An 18,701-nucleotide genomic window follows, 5' to 3' on the forward strand; every position below is an offset into this window, starting at 1 on the left:
GAATTAGTCGGCGTGTACAGCACATTACATACCCATTTTCAACTTGTATTGCACTTAACTGTTAGTAAACATGAACGTTAATGATGAAGACATTTTGTACACAATGTGACCTGCAGCTATAGTATTTTTTTTTTTTTTATCTTTTTTCATTTTATTTATTCATTTGTTTATTTTGTCTGATGCTCCAATAATAGCCATGCCTTATCCTTGCATTAATGTTTATTAGTTAAGTTTCACTTCCGGTTCTTCGACGACACACTGTGGCTTAAAATAAAGGAAGTGACTGTTTTTCATATCTGAAGAAATTGAAGCTCGGCGCAGTTCGAGGCTCGTCAGACGGGAAGTTATGGGTCTTGGTGAGTATCGCTGTTCCTGTGACGATACCGATACATTTATTTCAAAGGACGGATACTTTAACAGTAACAGTAGTAATAGTAATAGTAATAGTCTTCGATTAAACCAGATGAGCTGTAAATGTTGTTTTCGGTTTTCCATCTTGTGTCTCAGGGACAGTTGCGGCCATTGGAGCGAGTGCAGGTAAGACTTTGGAAAGCCTTTATGGATCGCCTGTGTTTACTGGTTGTAACGTGTACATGCTGAACTTATGTCGCGATAAACACGATGCATCATTTTAAAGCGGCCTCACAAATGAACCCACTATCATTATCACGTGCAGTCGGAGCTGTGGCCCTGGCTCCTGTTGCTCTGGGGGCCATCGGCTTCACCTCAGCGGGCATAGCAGCAGGCTCCTACGCTGCCGGCATGATGTCTGCTGCTGCAGTTGCTAACGGAGGAGCAGTGGCAGCAGGAAGCACAGTGGCTGTTCTGCAGGCAGCAGGTAAACAACATTACTAGATAGATAGATATGTTGTTTGTTTCACGGTGGTTTTAACTTGTGTCTTTAATAGTGAGACGATCATTGCCGGAACAATAATCAGAAGGGAACACAAGTGTCTGGCAAACCTGGAACTGAAACAACAACAATGTCAAGATTAGTAAACTTATGTGGATAATTAGTGCAGTATTCAACAAAATGAAGTGTTTTGTTACAATGATAGTACTGTATACACCGTGATGACAGTAGTGCTACTGTTTCATTTCGTCTTTTGGCTTGAGAAGAAGTCTCTCTCGGCTTCTCTGTGGCTCCACACCTTTAATATAAAACCCGTGTAATCTCACTGCAGGTGCTGCTGGTCTGTCAGGAGCTGCCACTGCAGCTGTGGCCGGCGTTGGAGGAGCAGTGGGATGGCTGGCTAGCTTCTGCGGAAGACCCAGATGAATTTACAATATTTCTAACTTTGAAATGTCTTGTGCAATAAATATTTACCTGTGAAAGATGCTGGTTCAGTGTGTGGTCTGTAAATATGCTCCAATCCTCCACCAGTCCACCCAGTGTCCACCAGAAAGGACTGAGGGAGTAAATGAATTAAAGGGTTCACTGGTTCACTTTACAGCTGTTGCATAAAATACATATATAAATGCAGTTGTTAATAAAAGGCCATGTCTGTTATGATGCTCATCACTGGATTTGTTCACCTGCCTTCCTGACAACTTGCACAGCAAAGAATTCAGACATTGTTCGTCTCTAACTTCCTGTAAACAGAAGTTGAGCGTTGAGCCCAAACTCAACGTAAAGAGGCTTTGCTGACACTGAAACCTTTCACATAGCAGGGAAATACCGCCCTCCACTGATGAGAGTTTAGTATTGCATCAAGCTGTTTTCACACAATTTAGTGTAGTTCCTTATTTAAATGAGAGGATGAGGACTTGAGGAATTATGTATTTGGACATTAGATACGCCTTGACTCAAATGTTAAGTCAAAATTGCAGATTTCACTCAGTTTTCTCCTTTTGGGTTAAACAAAGACATGGTTTCTGTTTCATTTCTCAAGATATGATACCTAAGCATATAAAGCCTAGCCCAAGCCTAGCCCAGTTCAATGTTATTCACAGCGGAGAAAGACATGGATCCTGGTGAGTATCGCTGTTCCTTTGACACTACGGATACATTTCATATATTACATCACATATGCTTTCCTTATTAAAATGTAATACAGATAGTAACCATAACAAATGTCTTTGATTCAACCAGATGAGCTGTAAATGTTTTCTGTTTTTATCTTGTGTTTCAGTGACTATTTTAGTGATCGGAGCAGGAGCAAGTAAGACACTGAGAAGCCTTTATGGGTCACCTGTGTTTACTGCTTTTAACACACTTTAATGTAGAAAATCCTTGTACATACTAAACTTTTATCATGTACGATCAATTTTAAAGTGGCCTAACAAATGGACACACTACCATTAGCAGCAACGTGTCCTCTGCTGTGTTGTTGTCCATGTGCAGCGGGTGCAGTGGTCGGGGCCCCTTTTGTTCTGGCCGGCGTCGGCTTCACCTCAGCGGGCATAGCAGCAGGCTCCTACGCTGCCGGCATGATGTCTGCTGCTGCGGCTGCTAACGGAGGAGCAGTGGCAGCAGGAAGCACAGTGGCTGTTCTGCAGGCAGCAGGTAAACTTGACTTATAAAAATGAATTTTAATCTTGTGGTTTTGACTGTTGTACATTAATGGCGAGATGGTCATTGATAATCGCAGGATCATGATGTCCCCTATCTTGTCTTTCTGAAGTGCAATAACAACACAAAATCCTGCACTGTCTCTCAAACCTGGAACTGACAGAAACAATCATTTCATAGCTTTGAATTTACAATACAGTGTTTCGGTCTACCTAGGCCTAATTATTGTACTGTAGGTCTGTATAATGACGCTACTGTGTATAATAGTGCTACTGTTTCATTTAGTCTTTTGGCTTGAGAACAAGTCTCTCTCGGCTTCTCTGTGGCTCCACACCTTAATAAAAAACCATGTGTAATCTCACTGCAGGTGCTGCTGGTCTGTCAGGAGCTGCCACTGCATTCTTGGCCGCCACTGGAGCAGCTGTGGCCGGCACTGGAGCAGCTGTGGCCTCCGCTGTGGCCGGCACTGGAGCAGCTGTGGCCGGCACTGGAGCAGCTGTGGCCTCCGCTGTGGCCGGCACTGGAGCAGCTGTGGCCGCCACTGGAGCAGGTGTGGCCGCCACTGGAGCAGGTGTGGCCGCCACTGGAGCAGCTGTGGCCGCCACTGGAGCAGCCTTGATTGGCACTGGAGCAGCTGTGGCTGGAGCAGCAGCGGGATGGGTGGCTGGCTACATCAGCGGGAAAAAAAATCATGAAGGAACAAGTTGAATTTACAATATTTTTACTTCGGCCAAATTAAGGAGCTGAATGCAAATGATTACATTTAATTTACTAAACAGCACTTTTGTCATCTCAGACAGCTGAAATGTTTTGTGCAATACATCTTTAAAACCTATAGAAGATACTAGTTCAGTGTGACTCTGTAAATATTTCCACTCCTCATAATGTTCATCAGAAAGACTGAGTGAGTAGATGAATGGTTCTTAACTACAAGCAACACCTTTTACTTTACACACACTCACTTGATCCATTGTTATGTAATAATATTGAGTCAATCTTTTAATATTTCCAAAATGATTGTAGACAAGAACAACATAAGCACAGATTTCTGATATGGTTTTAAAATATTCCAGCGTTTATTTATTCATTGTACATTTTCATAAAATCCGATGCGAACATGCTGATGTTCAGCAGGTATAATGTTTACCATGTTCACCATCTTAGTTTAGCGTGTTAGCGTTCCAACATTTGGCTGATGGGAAGTCATCTGTTTTACAGGTAGGCCTATTATTTGGTCATAAACAAAAGTATTGGAGAAATTAGAATTTTGACCTGATGATGGCGCTAGATGAAAGTTTAAGGGTTTACCAAACGTATCAGAAAAATGAACATTTGGACAAACATCAGCGTGAAAGGAACTACCGAAAATGACAGAAACCATCTTTGGGAAAAAATTATTTGACGTGTACTTGTGTACAGGGCCACTGCACGGTACCTCCTGGGCAAGAACACAGCAGAAGAAACTTTGCCTCTGACACCATGCGCATGCGCAAACCCTATCATGTGACCAGGTCTGCTGAACGCTGCACAGCGGATTTTACGTTAATATTAAATATTGTTTAACTTTTTTTTTTCCACTAGCAAGAGCAAAAAAAAACTGAATTATTAAATTAACTGTTTAAATAATGTGAAACTATTTGACTTGTATCTATAATCTGTTCTGTTTTGTTTAAATATATATACATTTCAAATTGTGTTATATTAAAAAGTTATTTTAAAAAACAAGAGTAAAGTGCTGTCACGTATACACTGAATTAGTCGGCGTGTACAAGCAACATGAAATAATGGTTCAACAACCACAATAATAATAATAATAATAATAATAATAATAATAATAATAATATGGAGCACAATATGAAAATCGTTACATACAGCACATTACATACCCATTTTCAACTTGTATTGCACTTAACTGTTAGTAAACATGAACGTTAATGATGAAGACATTTTGTACACAATGTGACCTGCAGCTATAGTATTTTTTTTTATTTTTATCTTTTTTCATTGTATTTATTCATTTGTTTATTTTGTCTGATGCTCCAATAATAGCCATGCCTTATCCTTGCGTTAATGTTTATTAGTTAAGTTTCACTTCCGGTTCTTCGACGACACACTGTGGCTTAAAATAAAGGAAGTGACTGTTTTTCATATCTGAAGAAATTGAAGCTCGGCGCAGCTCGAGGCTCGTCAGACGGGAAGTTATGGGTCTTGGTGAGTATCGCTGTTCCTGTGACGATACCGATACATTTATTTCAAAGGACGGATACTTTAACAGTAATAGTAGTAATAGTAATAGTAATAGTCTTCGATTAAACCAGATGAGCTGTAAATGTTGTTTTCGGTTTTCCATCTTGTGTCTCAGGGACAGTTGCGGCCATTGGAGCGAGTGCAGGTAAGACTTTGGAAAGCCTTTATGGATCGCCTGTGTTTACTGGTTGTAACGTGTACATGCTGAACTTATGTCGCGATAAACACGATGCATCATTTTAAAGCGGCCTCACAAATGAACCCACTATCATTATCACGTGCAGTCGGAGCTGTGGCCCTGGCTCCTGTTGCTCTGGGGGCCATCGGCTTCACCTCAGCGGGCATAGCAGCAGGCTCCTACGCTGCCGGCATGATGTCTGCTGCTGCAGTTGCTAACGGAGGAGCAGTGGCAGCAGGAAGCACGGTGGCTGTTCTGCAGGCAGCAGGTAAACAACATTACTAGATAGATAGATATAGTGTTTGTTTCACGGTGGTTTTAACTTGTGTCTTTAATAGTGAGACGATCATTGCCGGAACAATAATCAGAAGGGAACACAAGTGTCTGGCAAACCTGGAACTGAAACAACAACAATGTGAAGATTAGTAAACTTATGTGGATAATTAGTGCAGTATTCAACAAAATGAAGTGTTTTGTTACAATGATAGTACTGTATACACCGTGATGACAATAGTGCTACTGTTTCATTTCGTCTTTTGGCTTGAGAACAAGTCTCTCTCGGCTTCTCTGTGGCTCCACACCTTTAATATAAAACCCGTGTAATCTCACTGCAGGTGCTGCTGGTCTGTCAGGAGCTGCCACTGCAGCTGTGGCCGGCGTTGGAGGAGCAGTGGGATGGCTGGCTAGCTTCTGCGGAAGACCCAGATGAATTTACAATATTTCTAACTTTGAAATGTCTTGTGCAATAAATATTTACCTGTGAAAGATGCTGGTTCAGTGTGTGGTCTGTAAATATGCTCCAATCCTCCACCAGTCCACCCAGTGTCCACCAGAAAGGACTGAGGGAGTAAATGAATTAAAGGGTTCACTGGTTCACTTTACAGCTGTTGCATAAAATACATATATAAATGCAGTTGTTAATAAAAGGCCATGTCTGTTATGATGCTCATCACTGGATTTGTTCACCTGCCTTCCTGACAACTTGCACAGCAAAGAATTCAGACATTGTTCGTCTCTAACTTCCTGTAAACAGAAGTTGAGCGTTGAGCCCAAACTCAACGTAAAGAGGCTTTGCTGACACTGAAACCTTTCACATAGCAGGGAAATACCGCCCTCCACTGATGAGAGTTTAGTATTGCATCAAGCTGTTTTCACACAATTTAGTGTAGTTCCTTATTTAAATGAGAGGATGAGGACTTGAGGAATTATGTATTTGGACATTAGATACGCCTTGACTCAAATGTTAAGTCAAAATTGCAGATTTCACTCAGTTTTCTCCTTTTGGGTTAAACAAAGACATGGTTTCTGTTTCATTTCTCAAGATATGATACCTAAGCATACAAAGCCTAGCCCAAGCCTAGCCCAGTTCAATGTTATTCACAGCGGAGAAAGACATGGATCCTGGTGAGTATCGCTGTTCCTTTGACACTACGGATACATTTCATATATTACATCACATATGCTTTCCTTATTAAAATGTAATACAGATAGTAACCATAACAAATGTCTTTGATTCAACCAGATGAGCTGTAAATGTTTTCTGTTTTTATCTTGTGTTTCAGTGACTATTTTAGTGATCGGAGCAGGAGCAAGTAAGACACTGAGAAGCCTTTATGGGTCACCTGTGTTTACTGCTTTTAACACACTTTAATGTAGAAAATCCTTGTACATACTAAACTTTTATCATGTACGATCAATTTTAAAGTGGCCTAACAAATGGACACACTACCATTAGCAGCAACGTGTCCTCTGCTGTGTTGTTGTCCATGTGCAGCGGGTGCAGTGATCGGGGCCCCTTTTGTTCTGGCCGGCGTCGGCTTCACCTCAGCGGGCATAGCAGCAGGCTCCTACGCTGCCGGCATGATGTCTGCTGCTGCGGCTGCTAACGGAGGAGCAGTGGCAGCAGGAAGCACGGTGGCTGCTTTGCAGGCAGCAGGTAAACTTGACTTATAAAAATGAATTTTAATCTTGTGGTTTTGACTGTTGTACATTAATGGCGAGATGGTCATTGATAATCGCAGGATCATGATGTCCCCTATCTTGTCTTTCTGAAGTGCAATAACAACACAAAATCCTGCACTGTCTCTCAAACCTGGAACTGACAGAAACAATCATTTCATAGCTTTGAATTTACAATACAGTGTTTCGGTCTACCTAGGCCTAATTATTGTACTGTAGGTCTGTATAATGACGCTACTGTGTATAATAGTGCTACTGTTTCATTTAGTCTTTTGGCTTGAGAACAAGTCTCTCTCAGCTTCTCTGTGGCTCCACACCTTAATAAAAAAACATGTGTAATCTCACTGCAGGTGCTGCTGGTCTGTCAGGAGCTGCCACTGCATTCTTAGCTGCCACTGGAGCAGCTGTGGCCGGCACTGGAGCAGCTGTGGCCTCCGCTGTGGCCGGCACTGGAGCAGCTGTGGCCTCCGCTGTGGCCGGTACTGGAGCAGCTGTGGCCGGCACTGGAGCAGCTGTGGCCGCCACTGGAGCAGGTGTGGCCGCCACTGGAGCAGGTGTGGCCGGCACTGGAGCAGCTGTGGCCGCCACTGGAGCAGGTGTGGCTGCCACTGGAGCAGCCTTGATTGGCACTGGAGCAGCTGTGGCTGGAGCAGCAGCGGGATGGGTGGCTGGCTACATCAGCGGGAAAAAAAATCATGAAGGAACAAGTTGAATTTACAATATTTTTACTTCGGCCAAATTAAGGAGCTGAATGCAAATGATTACATTTAATTTACTAAACAGCACTTTTGTCATCTCAGACAGCTGAAATGTTTTGTGCAATAAATCTTTAAAACCTATAGAAGATACTAGTTCAGTGTGACTCTGTAAATATTTCCACTCCTCATAATGTTCATCAGAAAGACTGAGTGAGTAGATGAATGGTTCTTAACTACAAGCAACACCTTTTACTTTACACACACTCACTTGATCCATTGTTATGTAATAATATTGAGTCAATCTTTTAATATTTCCAAAATGATTGTAGACAAGAACAACATAAGCACAGATTTCTGATATGGTTTTAAAATATTCCAGCGTTTATTTATTCATTGTACATTTTCATAAAATCCGATGCTAACATGCTGATGTTCAGCAGGTATAATGTTTACCATGTTCACCATCTTAGTTTAGCGTGTTAGCGTTCCAACATTTGGCTGATGGGAAGTCATCTGTTTTACAGGTAGGCCTAGTATTTGGTCATAAACAAAAGTATTGGAGAAATTAGAATTTTGACCTGATGATGGCGCTAGATGAAAGGTTAAGGGTTTACCAAACGTATCAGAAAAATGAACATTTGGACAAACATCAGCGTGAAAGGAACTACCGAAAATGACAGAAACCATCTTTGGGAAAAAATTATTTGACGTGTACTTGTGTACTTTTTTTGTTTGGCCCATGTCCCATCCACTAACATGGAGGGGGCGGGGTTTATGACCGATACTGCAGCCAACCACCAGGGGGCGATTGAGATGTTTTGGCTTCACTTTTTTTGTCATGATGTCCATCTTTAGTGAAGTCTATGGTGTCGACCGATGCATCCTTACCAAGACTGTTAAATTCTAGAGCAATGACAAACCCTGGTTCGCAAAAGACACACCTCATACACACGAATGATAACTCTGCTTTCCTAGCTGGAGACATGGAACAATACATTAGAGCAAAATATGAACTGTGGTCTGTGGTCAGGAAAGCAAAATCAAATTACACAACCAAACAGGAACAGCAAATTGCATCTAATGACACAAGGGCCATCTGAAATAAACTCAAAATAATGAGAAATTACAAGAGGCCCTCAGGCCCCCGACAGACTCAATTAACATTTTTTAAATAATGAACTTGTCTGTAACTGTTCGTAAAGGTGTTACGAATTCTACATTTTGATTTAGCTTAAGATGTGAGGCAGAATTTATTAATATCATTTGTAACTCTGACTAACTCTAACTAAGGCACACCCTAAACTGTAGAGATTGCTATTGCAAAAATAAGTTAAATGACTCACTGCTTTTCCTATGAAACTTTGTAATCAGCTGTTTGGCATCTGTCCGAGGAGGAAGAGTCATTTTTTCATTTATTTTTCTCTGAATAAAGGCAGGAGTTCAGACATGCATTTTTATTTTGGTTTAGAATTGGACAGCATAATAAGACAAAAGTATTTCAACAGCACAGAATCATCTTCATTGGCTTTAGATTCAGTTAAATTGTGTTGGAACAAAGATTCATCAGGGTGATGAACATCCTGAAAATGACAGCAGGCTGCATCTTCCACATTTCTAAAATAAACCTTTGGTCATTGAAATACTTAATGACAAGATGAAAATGGATTCTGTGTTGACCATTTTTAGACTTTTCATGTCCTTATTAACAGTGTTATATTTGCTTCTTGACTGTTGCTGTAAGCTGAGTGTGTGGCATACACATGACAACAAAATGTTATTCAGGTGAACAGATTTATCACAGTACAGAAAGTCAGGGAGTCAGGGCCACTGCATGGTACCTCCTGGGCAAGAACACAGCAGAAGAAACTTTGCCTCTGAGAGTACAACAAGGGGATTTTGAAGGTTTACGTGTTTAAAACGTGTCTTGTGGTGATTCTGTCTTACCTGATTAAGATGATGGAACAGTATTGTCAAAGAAAAAATTCTTCCATGTCAGCTTTGGGAGTGTCTGCCTTCCGTGTTTGAGGTGAGACTTGAACAAGAGCTCAAAGGAAAGTGTTGTATAACCTGTTGGTATGTATGGGCGCAGTACATCATGTCATCGCTGTTGAGGACAACGTTGCGTGTTAACATCAGCAAGAATCATTTCTGAGCAACTGAAACTTATGAACAACAACATTACCTTTCAACTAGAGTGCTCCTTCAAATCAGAATTATTCGTCATTATTTCATTTTTGGATACTTGTTGAAGTAAATAAAGAGTTTCAAGTGTAAGGAGTTCTAATAAAGTGGTAAAAAAAAAAATACAAAGGTTAGTGTGGAGTATTCATTGAAATTACTGTGTGAGGAATACTGCATTCGTCATTAGACATAATGATGTGCAATATTACATCTGATTATTGCAATTTAAGTTGCATGACTCACTGGTCTTCCTGTGAAGACGTTGTAATCAGTTGTCTGATGTCTGTCTCCCCCTGCAGTGAAAAAGAAGAATCATTTTGGCCACCATCAATTTTCATCCTTTATTATTTTCTCTGGATAAAAGCTGAAGTTCACTTGCTGGTCTTTCTCTAAAGTAAAGTCGACCTTTCCTGAACTATTATCTCTTGTTTTTTATTCTAATTCTTGACTGAGAATAAGAGGTTGAGACTTTTTCTACCTCTGCAACCCAATGAATAATAACTAGCTTTTTTACAGTATTTGGAAGTATTTTTACTTCAATGTTGAAACAGAAAAATCTTGATTGCACAACAGTCCACAGTGCCAGATTTACCCAGATTCCACATCTGAGCAAGTTTGTTATTCAATACCAACTTCACACTCATACACAGGACAGTAGAGCAACAGTACCAATAACAGCACACCTAAATTATAAAATAAGACGGACTGGCAACAACAAGAGAGACACCTGATGGATGTCAATAAATGCTAAAAAACTTTAAAACTTTAAAACTTTAAAGACGAAACATTAAATAAATATAAAGCAAAATGTCATCATTTTACCAACATACATCATTTGCCATTTTAAAATACATTCATATACATTGATCAAACAACCACATGTACAACATACACATACCAACAACATGCAAGGCTGACAAAAAATAAAATCAACAATAGTGCTAAAAGGCACCAGTTTAAAAAGACACAGACAAGCAGTAAAGTGATAAAACTGTATAAATCCAAATGGTGACTCTGCATAAAGTGACTGATCGCATGTCTTCAGTGCAGTTGTGTAGCTTCTAATCAAGCTAGCACAGCCAGGCTGCATTCAGACTCCCTCCTTATCAAAAATAGTCTTAAGTCACTTCAGGTTTCCTCAGTAACCTGGCATTTAAATAAATATTGTTTAGAACTTGAAGATTTTTTATATATATATAGATAATACAAGAGGTTGCCGGTATGTGAGGTAAATTTCCTACTGCAGATGGAAATTCAGCATTTCAGCATTCAGCAGATCTTTATAAAGGGTTTATAAGTTGTAACTAATGGCTTTATTAATGGTAAAAGAATCATTTACTACTGCTTTATAGAACAGTTATAAGGCATTAATAAGAACACATTTTGTGTTACCAGGTTGTGAATAATCCCTTTGACTGGTGTTTATTTTCTGTATTTAATAATAATGCAGTTATAAATATTGCTGTACCATTAATAAGTGGTTAATAAATGGATTTTGGTCTATATCCTCTCCCTTTTCGACAAGGCACAAGGTCATATGGTCCAATCAGTGAAACATGTTTTTCACAACCTGGCAACCCAAACATTGTTATAATTAATAGCTTATAACTAATTTATAAAGCTTCAGTACATGATTTGTTACAACTTATTAGCTGTTTATGAGGGGTTATTCATTAGAAAGTTGTACCTCTTTATGAACTGATAATGTAACAACCAATGGATAAAATAACCCTCTGAACTGAAATGCCATTAACTGACTAATGTTATCACATTGCTATTTAATCGCAATATTATATAATATACAAGTCATATTGCATCATCTAGGTTTTATTACACTTTCAACCCATTTTCAGGACATTTCTTCATAGTTTTAAATACACTTATAACATCCTCAGCAGCTGAAAGCTGAAATTAAATGTCCCTTTAGTCTCCTGTGCCTCTGCACGGTGATGTCCAGGCTACTTGGGTGCTGAGGAAGTGTCTTTGTCCTTAATTCCTTTCTTTGCAACCCTCTGCGCTATCCCATAGGGCACGTGGCACGCTACTGTCCCCATTTCCGCTGCCCCCTCCACATGAAACATCTGGTCATCAAAGAAAATGTGCGGCCTGATCTTCTCAAGCATGGGGCCTTTGGGTGCCCCCGCCAGAAAGAGAGCCTCATCGATCTCCAGGCCCCATGAGCGCAGAGTTTTTAAGGCTCTGGTACCAGAACTGGCTGCGCTGCGAGCTGTCACCAAGTAGGTCCGGATGGGGCAGTCCATGCGCTGGCCTTTGCCATAAAACTTCTTCTGCAGCTTTCCTAAAGCCTCCAGGAAACCTTTCAATGGTCCCTGCAGAGAAAAGAACAAAGAGAGTCAGCCCACAGTCTACATTAGGTAGTTTCTACATTTATACGTGGCTCATTATACATTAAAATCTAATGTAATAGTTAGACTCTGGACCAAAAGACAAGCCTTATAACAAACTGTGCTCTATATGCAGAGTTTACCAGCTACTTTGTTATAACTTGGGCCTTACTAACTTACTTTCATAGTATTGGCCATCATTCCTATTGGTACAATAACATTGTAATTACCAAGTTAGTTCCTGAGATCTGGAAATGCGAAGACAGACGGGACAAAAAATAAGCGGTCAGACAGGTTTAAAACAAATTTATTTGGAAGAGAAAAGGCAAATGGTAAAAATTATGAACCAAACTGTCTGTTGTATCCCTTACACTTTACCCGCCAACGTCTTTGTTCATCTTTGACCTCCTGCACTTAGTGCAGTTGCACACATTGCTGACATTTCAGGTGTGCTCACTTTCAGTTTTACCTCCAGTTGAAGTTCTTTTGATAATAACAGCCTGTCTGACAGCTTGCTTCTTGCTCTGTCAGATTTTTTATCTTGATGGTCAAAAAGAACAAAAATGAGACCCAAGTTGTGGTAAACCAGAATGATCCTTTCATTGAATGTACTAAATGCACCACACTTCCAATAGCAGTGTGATACTAATAATTGTCACTGTGTGTATACTATACATGGTCCAGAGGCTTGTTCTCGTGTGCCTTCTCGTGCTCAAAGAACTTGTCCAGTCCATGGGCCTTGTAAATACGCTCAGACTCATCAGAGAAGAGGACGGCGTCACCATCAAAGGCAACACGCAGCTGAGTCTCCGATACCTCCGTCATCTTCTCCGGAGTGAACATGGTGGCTGCTGCTATACCTGAATGTATTGTTGAGAATCAGGTGTGTATCAATACATCAGCAGAGACACAAACTTACAGCTTCTGAGTGATTTGAAGCTTCTCTCTCTTTGCACTGACCTTCCTCCAGAGCTTCTCGAACCTTGGCTGGATCAGCAGACAGGTAGAGGTTAGTGTGGTAGGCCTTCAAGTAGCCTATTGGACTGTTTCCCCCTGTCATACAGAAGCGCTCGACGAACAACTCTGCAGAGGAGAGGAACCAGTGAACAGCTGATGTGCATAAAGCTGAAGATATGCAACTGATTACAATGTTGTGAATGAATCTCACAAAAAGATCACAATCAGGACATTCATTTTGGGGAAGATGCTGATATGAGTCACTGATGACTTATGGTTTAATTTTACAATATGTGCATCACTCACATATTGCCTTGCCTGTGTATTTCTGTGTGAATGGCGAGGGAAGTTAAATACTACCTATTATTGCATTCACAGCTGGTCACTGTACCGTCAAATACTGATTCAGAGGCAGAGCAGGGTAAAGGAAGAGAAACTCGCGGTGACATGAAAGGAAAGAGCCTGAGATCTTGTCTCGGGCAGTGCAGATTTTTCCACTTGGCTTCACTACATCAGTGTGCGCTGGGTGTGGGACTGCCAAACCCCCTGCAAGGAGCCAGGACTGCAGACCCCCAACTCCCACCACTTATCCCTTGGGGTCATATAGTGGTGTGTGTGTGTGTGTGTAGACCATGAGAAAGATCCCACCATAACCAACCGTCAGTCCCCTGTTCATCCACAGGGAGAAGAGTGACCCCTTAAACTGAGTAGGAGTCCATTGACACTCAGGGGTCCACAAAAGAAATAAACAGAATAGCATCAGTTGAACGGTGACGCACGATGGAACAAGAGATTCTTAGATTACTGGCCAATTCTTTTACTTTTCTCTTTCTCTCTGTCTTTCTCTTCCTCTCGCTGAGTCGACAGAGGACTCTGTGGTGTCTCGAGTTATAATGGTAAGTGATGCTGAAATTGACCAATATACCTGCAAACTGTCCAAGTATCAATGATTTATCAATTAATTTGCACTTGTTGCATCTACACATACAGTATGCTATGGTGGGAAATTAACTGTGAACATAAAATGTGAATATCTATCAGCCACTGACAGATAAATGTTCAAATTCACTCAATAGTAAATCAAATTATTTTGTGTCTGAAATCTACCACTTTCATATCTTACCAGCATTTGGCTGGTGGTGGATGCTAATTTTAAACACTGAGTGTGCTTACATCTAGTTTACAGCCTTGTGACTGATCTCAAAAGCAATGAAAAAGACGACAACTGCTGACTTTCAAGAAACCCACTCAGCAGAACAGACAGTTAATTGACCATCAAGAACGAAAGAAAAAACAAACTGAACTGTGGATTGAAACCAGCCAATCAGCAGGTCAGAAACTGCATCAGCAAATAGTAGCTTTGTTCATTTAAACTATAAGGTTGACGACATTTTATATTTTTCTTATTGTCAAAAAATCCCAAGAAAAGACCAAAACTAACAAAACCATTTGTATGTCCGTCTCTCAGTACTTTTCAACTTCCCAAGCCTCTCAGCTACAAGCTCATTGGTTCCTACTGAAGATGTAAATGTTGAAAAACAGGCCATTAATATATGCTTCCATTTTTAAAAAAGGCTCAGTAATTTCCTAAAAAATCTGGGCATTGTAGTTTTTAGCAAACGTCTCTCAAATAGGAATGGTAAATGGTAAATGATCTCACTTATATAGCACTTTTCAACCTTCACAGTTCCCAAAGCGCTTTACAGCTAAGTCTCATTCACCCATTCACTCACACATTCACACACCAATGGCGACCGAGCTGCCATACAAGGTGCTGGTCTCCATCGGGAGCAACTTAGGGTTCAGTGTCTTGCTCAAGGACACTTCGACATGACGAGGGCAGCCGCCATGCCGTCTCAAATAGGAGTAAATAGCGCATTTGTTGGGGACTATTTTCAGCCGGGATTGATACACTTTTGATGATCTAGTGAATATTTGCAGAATATTGATACCACTCTCATGTACAGTAAATATGAAGAAAGATCCAGCAGCTGGCTATCTTAGCTTAGCATAAGGGAATTAGGAATTGGGGGAAATCGCCAGCCTGGCTCTGTCCAACAAAACAAATGAATCCACCTACCTGAAGCTCACTAATTAACATGTGAAGAAACAGTTTGCTACATAACCGTAAAACCCCAGCATGTCGTTTTGTTACTTCAGTTTTTCAGATAATCCAATGGTTCATTTAGCTTCAAAGTACAAGAATTTTCTCAACCCATAAAGGAAGACTGATCCTTTAGTTTATCTGAGAAATTCAAAATCATCAAATTTGGTGGCACATGGTTTTCCCTGGACAGCGAGACATTTTAATTAAATAGTGTTTATCGTTCATGTGTATTAGTAACTCACGGTGATGATTGATGGTATTGATGAGTCTTAGGCCGACATATGCGTGGTTGTTGGTCATGAGCACAACATCAAATAGCTCCTCGCTCTCGGGGTAAAGATCCCTCAGTCGTGTGTTCACAGCCTCCAGAGCCTGGCAACACGACCAAACACACATTTGAGTCATAAAAAAAGACAATACTATATCACTGCAGTGGTGATTGAAGTGTGTGTGTGTGTGTGTTTGTGTTTGAGTGGGTTGGTGTTTTATGCTTATTACTCATTCACCGCCTCCAAAGACACGACCTAACACATAACACTGACACCAAGGAAGCACTCTGCAGTGGGGTTGATATAGTGTGTATGTGTTTGTTTCTCCACCTCTTTCTTTTCATCATCTCTGACCTTGACAAAAGAGAAGGCAGGTCCGGGGCTGAAAGGCTGCGTTTCATGCTCCACCTGATACTTGATGTACTCCTCCATGCCTTGCTGCTCGTAGATCTGCTGCTCCTTCTCCATGTTGAAGAGGACTCGTGACGACACGGCGATGGTGATGGCATTCTCCGGCTTTGGCTGGAGGATAAGATCTTAAATAATTCATTTACATCAAGCTTTGGCTTGTCCTTCACAAGCACGGCTGCCTTATTTGAACGAGAGGAACTGACGCACAGCCAATCAGATTAAGAGTTGTAACTTTTCTGCCTGTAGCATGAGAATATCGGAACATGTGCTGATTTGCTGACTCTGACAGTTCACTTTAGAAAGGAATAATTAAGTAAAGGCTTTGCTGACATACAACAGTAGGTAAACTGAGTGAGCTGATGTGACAGAAAAGAAGTGACAGTGTGATATGAAATACTTTCCTCTGCAACACTGTGATAGTGCAGGCCCACATACCAGACTGGCTGACACCTGTTAACTCTTTGGAGGCTGGGACATCAACACGAAATACAAGACACTGTGTATATAATAGTTCTTCATATTTTGACTGATAATCACAACAAATTGTTCTTGTTTTGTCATTCATTTTTAATTTGTTTATATCTATTTTAAGTTCACAGGCTGAACTTGAAATAGATATTGCTATAATTTCAGTGAGAATCTTTACAACTGTAGGATATTCAACCTGAAACCTAGAGAGAAAATATGTGCAAGATGAAAAATATATTGTATAAAGAGTATTAAACTTCACGTCATATGTTTTCCAAACTTACAACCGAGCTGACTCCCTGCATCCTGCAAGCTGTTGCGTCTGTTTTTGTATTTAGGTGCATCCTCTCCAGGTAAGAAATCCCAACGAGTCGATAGCCTTTACAGAGTACCATGCACCCGATCTGAAACAAGAGCCCTCAATGCTTCGCTCAGTTTCCAGCTGACACAATAAGGCCTCGCTGAGTTTCTGTATCCTGTTTCACCCAGCTACATCTCCACCGAACTTTCTTATCAGTAAGGCTTCAAAACACGTGCTAGTAAACCTGATATCAACCCTCCCACTGTTTTCACCGGGGCTAGACTTTGATAAAGTTGAGGGGTCAGAGTGTCTGTCTTCTCTCATCTGTCAGTTCATCATGTGACATCAGTCTTGGCCACTGTGAAACAAGCAGCCTCAAGTGTCTTGAGAAACATAATTCAGCTCCAAAGCAATGACAACAAGATTACATTTGACTTCATGATTCACTTGAAATATGTGCAATGAGCATCCTATTTGCTGTCAACAACTCTAATACTTTACAAAGGCATGGGAACTCATAGGAACTGTACCTGTAAATGGATGCTGCATAAGGAAGGCTGCAGGGATACTCACTGGTTTAGGTTTCCTGGTGGGGGTGGAGGGCTTCAAAACCGCCCTAGCATCTTCCCAGGGGGCTCGGCTGCTGCTGCCATTCCTGGTCAAGTCCTGTCCACTGGCGGTCAGAGTTTGACCATTGTTTAAACTCATCTTACCTCTTCAGCTCACCACTCTCCTATCTCTCACTGGTCCACACTGAGTCCCAGTGTGTCCCCTGTTACCCCTCTTTTCTAGTCTCTCTCTCTCTCTCTCTCTCTCTCTCTCTCTCTCTCTGGCAGGAGTTCCCAAAAAAAGTCCTTACTCACTCTTGCACATTCACAATTTGAATTCAGTCCTGGTGCACTCGAGAGATGAGATCAATGTGACTGCAGCTGCAGAGGCACTTAGCTAGATGCTCTTAAAAGGCAGAGAAGGAGGAGTGAGATGTTGCGGAACAAAAGCGAGATGGAGAGAGATTCAGAAAAAGACAAGCTGTTAATACCTCCTCTTTTCTGCAGCATCATACGTATTATATTCCTCGTTCAGCTCCTCTGTGCTTGTCTTTTTCTGTGTTCCTCTCTCTCTCACGCGCACACACACACACACAAACACTACTGACTTCGAGCCATTTTGCATCCTCCCCCTTTTTAACCCTTTAAGTGTCTAATTCCCTGGAGCAGCAGCATTTGATTTAATGTATGTGACAACTGGTTGATGCACCCTATTGGACAAAACAGGCCAGTGTGTCAAAACGCAGCTGTGTCATGATGCTTGTAATGCATTCATGCTTCAGTTCTCCGAATAGAGTGGTGGAGTTTAATATCTTTGAACATATAAAGCAAAGCTGTTACCTCATACAATGCACCAACAGACCATTCAAAGATCGTTATTATTTTTTTAGATGTTATCAGTACAAAAGCACTTTAGCTTCATTGCATCCCATGTGCTCTAAACTCCCAATCGTACACTTTCATTTCATATTCCTGCTCAGCAGTGTGGGAAATGGAGTCCATCTGGGTCATTTGCTCCCCCCTGTGCATCTTGTGTCTTGCCTCTTCCTGTGAAAACCCCTGCAGGATCTTTCCATGGATTGAATTACGGAGCAGAGGTCCCAGTTGCCAAGCAACGGCCAGGGAGTCAGACTCCCACATCTAGGATCTGATTGGCTGTGGGGACACCATACTGCATATATAGCCCTCCAAATATGGCATCAATCAGAAACAAACTGGTGATGCAGGGAACAAAGATGAAAGTATAGGTTCCACTTTGAAGAGCATAAATGCATTATGAATAACATTAGCTATACTTTAATCACAAACAACCAGGCAATTTACCAACTACAGATGTTTTCTGGGAAGAAGATACTGAACAGACATCCACGCAGGGACTCAAGGAACAAAAGAGACACAGCCTGACGGGCACATGCTGGACACCACTGCATCCATGACAGTCATCATCTTTATATACCTGTCAGCATTACAAAGGTAGCAAATACTGACTGTTGACATCTAGGCTGTGTATATAGAAACAC

The 18,701-nt window shown here is 41.1% G+C and overlaps 4 protein-coding genes across 4 annotated transcripts; 3 read left to right on the forward strand and 1 right to left on the reverse strand.

Moving 5' to 3' along the window:
* Positions 1-213: 213 nt before the first annotated feature.
* Positions 214-1,335, forward strand: LOC139297193 (interferon alpha-inducible protein 27-like protein 2A). The gene is made up of 4 exons (XM_070919760.1): positions 214-356; positions 508-537; positions 677-838; positions 1,185-1,335. The coding sequence occupies exons 1-4, from the start codon at positions 347-349 to the stop codon at positions 1,277-1,279; spliced, it is 297 nt and encodes a 98-aa protein (XP_070775861.1). The 5' UTR covers positions 214-346; the 3' UTR covers positions 1,280-1,335.
* Positions 1,336-1,867: 532 nt separating this feature from the next.
* On the forward strand, positions 1,868-5,702 carry LOC139297191 (interferon alpha-inducible protein 27-like protein 2B). The gene is made up of 7 exons (XM_070919758.1): positions 1,868-1,974; positions 2,133-2,162; positions 2,345-2,506; positions 2,880-4,723; positions 4,875-4,904; positions 5,044-5,205; positions 5,552-5,702. Exons 1-4 carry the CDS (start codon positions 1,941-1,943, stop codon positions 3,218-3,220), a joined length of 567 nt encoding a protein of 188 aa, XP_070775859.1. The 5' UTR covers positions 1,868-1,940; the 3' UTR covers positions 3,221-4,723; positions 4,875-4,904; positions 5,044-5,205; positions 5,552-5,702.
* Positions 5,703-6,218: 516 nt separating this feature from the next.
* LOC139297188 (interferon alpha-inducible protein 27-like protein 2B) lies at positions 6,219-9,037 on the forward strand. Its single transcript, XM_070919754.1, has 4 exons — positions 6,219-6,341; positions 6,500-6,529; positions 6,712-6,873; positions 7,247-9,037. Exons 1-4 carry the CDS (start codon positions 6,308-6,310, stop codon positions 7,606-7,608), a joined length of 588 nt encoding a protein of 195 aa, XP_070775855.1. The 5' UTR covers positions 6,219-6,307; the 3' UTR covers positions 7,609-9,037.
* A 2,696-nt stretch (positions 9,038-11,733) lies between these two features.
* On the reverse strand, positions 11,734-17,341 carry LOC139297187 (cytosolic 5'-nucleotidase 1A-like). Its single transcript, XM_070919753.1, has 6 exons — positions 17,207-17,341; positions 15,808-15,975; positions 15,427-15,556; positions 13,081-13,203; positions 12,796-12,980; positions 11,734-12,105 (listed from the first exon to the last, which is right to left on the reverse strand). The coding sequence occupies exons 1-6, from the start codon at positions 17,339-17,341 to the stop codon at positions 11,734-11,736; spliced, it is 1,113 nt and encodes a 370-aa protein (XP_070775854.1).
* Between the last annotated feature and the right edge of the window lie 1,360 nt (positions 17,342-18,701).

Source organism: Enoplosus armatus, chromosome 15 (genome assembly GCF_043641665.1).
Source record: "Enoplosus armatus isolate fEnoArm2 chromosome 15, fEnoArm2.hap1, whole genome shotgun sequence".
Classification (NCBI taxonomy): Eukaryota; Metazoa; Chordata; class Actinopteri; order Centrarchiformes; family Enoplosidae; genus Enoplosus; species Enoplosus armatus.

Coding starts and splice junctions, on each gene's coding strand:
- LOC139297193 (XM_070919760.1), top strand. Junction 538..676: donor GGCCATTGGAGCGAGTGCAG/GTAAGACTTTGG, acceptor TATCACGTGCAG/TCGGAGCTGTGGCCCTGGCT. Junction 839..1,184: donor GGCTGTTCTGCAGGCAGCAG/GTAAACAACATT, acceptor ATCTCACTGCAG/GTGCTGCTGGTCTGTCAGGA.
- LOC139297191 (XM_070919758.1), top strand. CDS start 1,941: ATGTTATTCACAGCGGAGAAAGACATGGATCCTG. Junction 1,975..2,132: donor GGAGAAAGACATGGATCCTG/GTGAGTATCGCT, acceptor CTTGTGTTTCAG/TGACTATTTTAGTGATCGGA. Junction 2,507..2,879: donor GGCTGTTCTGCAGGCAGCAG/GTAAACTTGACT, acceptor ATCTCACTGCAG/GTGCTGCTGGTCTGTCAGGA.
- LOC139297188 (XM_070919754.1), top strand. CDS start 6,308: ATGTTATTCACAGCGGAGAAAGACATGGATCCTG. Junction 6,530..6,711: donor AGTGATCGGAGCAGGAGCAA/GTAAGACACTGA, acceptor GTCCATGTGCAG/CGGGTGCAGTGATCGGGGCC. Junction 6,874..7,246: donor GGCTGCTTTGCAGGCAGCAG/GTAAACTTGACT, acceptor ATCTCACTGCAG/GTGCTGCTGGTCTGTCAGGA.
- LOC139297187 (XM_070919753.1), bottom strand. CDS start 17,341: ATGAGTTTAAACAATGGTCAAACTCTGACCGCCAGTGGACAGGACTTG. Junction 15,976..17,206: donor CCACCAGGAAACCTAAACCA/GTGAGTATCCCT, acceptor CTTATCCTCCAG/CCAAAGCCGGAGAATGCCAT. Junction 15,557..15,807: donor CTGCCTTCTCTTTTGTCAAG/GTCAGAGATGAT, acceptor TCGTGTTGCCAG/GCTCTGGAGGCTGTGAACAC.